This window comes from Perkinsus marinus, assembly GCF_000006405.1.
Source record: "Perkinsus marinus ATCC 50983 genomic scaffold scf_1104296938412, whole genome shotgun sequence".
NCBI classification, from domain to species: domain Eukaryota; phylum Perkinsozoa; order Perkinsida; family Perkinsidae; genus Perkinsus; species Perkinsus marinus.
This window is the reverse complement of record NW_003213453.1, coordinates 1-1,388: the sequence shown is the minus strand read 5'-3', so window position 1 is coordinate 1,388 and position 1,388 is coordinate 1. Positions and strand designations below refer to the sequence as shown.

The 1,388-nt window shown below is 49.1% G+C and overlaps 2 protein-coding genes across 2 annotated transcripts in view; both read right to left on the bottom strand.

Annotated features, from left to right (window-relative positions):
• Window positions 1-779, bottom strand: part of Pmar_PMAR025050 (hypothetical protein) — a gene marked incomplete at both ends in the record, with an annotated part of 2,937 nt that extends 2,158 nt beyond the window's left edge. The window contains 3 exons of the mRNA XM_002782745.2: window positions 93-298; window positions 476-603; window positions 654-779. Of these exons, the coding sequence (XP_002782791.1) occupies window positions 93-298; window positions 476-603; window positions 654-779 (460 nt within the window). The remainder of the gene's footprint in view (window positions 1-92; window positions 299-475; window positions 604-653) is intronic.
• A 324-nt stretch (window positions 780-1,103) lies between these two features.
• Window positions 1,104-1,271, bottom strand: Pmar_PMAR025049 (hypothetical protein; the record flags this gene model as incomplete). Its single annotated transcript, XM_002782744.1, has 1 exon — window positions 1,104-1,271. A coding segment is annotated over one exon (168 nt), but the record flags the coding sequence as incomplete, so codon positions are not given.
• Between the last annotated feature and the right edge of the window lie 117 nt (window positions 1,272-1,388).

Genomic DNA, 1,388 nt, shown 5'->3' with positions numbered 1-1,388 from the left:
ATATGTGGTTGACCATATGCACATTTTCCCACACTGACTGAAACCAATTCAATTAACCCCAGATCGGCCCTCCCCTACATCACTACCACTACTTTCTCTGCATTTCCCCCAACTTGGTAACTTCCTCCATAATATTATGCAAGGCATTGTACAATCGGTGCCCCCGAGGCTCGTCACCATCACACAGTTGAACGAAGCGCTTGGCCGGCCATCGGACCACCATAGAGCCCTTCGTGCCCGACGCCAGCTGTACGGTCTTGAAGGCTCCATTGGAAACCGTATTCATCCATTTCCGTAACTAAACACAAACCGGAAGAATCGAACCCGATACCTACCTCATGATAACCAAACAGCCTAACCTCTACCCTATATTCCCCACATTCTCTCACGCACTCAAACAACCCAATTCGCGATAGGAATTCAACTCAAGGAAACCCCCCACATTGAAAGTACCCCAGGCCGGGATCGAACCCACCTCCTCCTCATCCCAATGCTTTGGATGCTTTGGTAGCTCCTTCTTCACCATCGGGAACAACTCCATCTGCTTCACTTCCTTCAAACCATCCTCTTTACCCGACAACATACTCACCGCCTTCAACGTACCTCCATCAAACGACAATCTCGCTCGCCCAAAAATGGCGCTGCTCCATCACTTATGCTGTGTTCGATGTCCGTAGCACATGGCGAAATAGTGGCCATCACATGCAGTAGAGCATCCGGTCTGACGAAGCCTTCCGCGAGGACCCTAGTCAACGCTGAGCCCCGGAAGGGGACGAATCCTACAGACAAGGCAGAGCATAGGAGAGTGACGATATGCACCCAATCGAAACGATCACAAACACTAAGAACTTCTGTCAGAACCAATAGCATTTTCGAACTGTCAGTTTTCTGCATCGCTTAACCCCAAAAAAACCGCCAGGACACCTTTATCGAGCCTATTGGGGCATCAGTTTTCTTTTTTTCCAAATATTCAAAAAATTTTGCCCAGAAATTTCAAAACTCGCCAAAAACTCCCCTGAAGTGGAAACTATATATTCCGAAAACCCATTGACATGCAGCATTGATAGATCACTCGGGCGCGCGCTTTTGCCGCCTCACCCCACCTTCTTTCTCCACCGACACACTACTGCTGCTGCTATTGTTGTTGTGGTGATGGCGTAGCATTCTATATCGAATGCACTCCTTCAGGGCGTGTAAGCTCGCATTGATCTCGGCCCCTTCCTGTTGGCGAACCTTGTCGTGATAAAAGGAATCTTTACGGCGCTCAGTGCCTGACAGAAGAATAGATCCGATGGATACTCCTCCTGAATCCGAATAAAACTGCGGCCAAGCAGATTCGAACCCACAACCACCATCGAGATAACCCCACCACCTAACCACTCCACCAA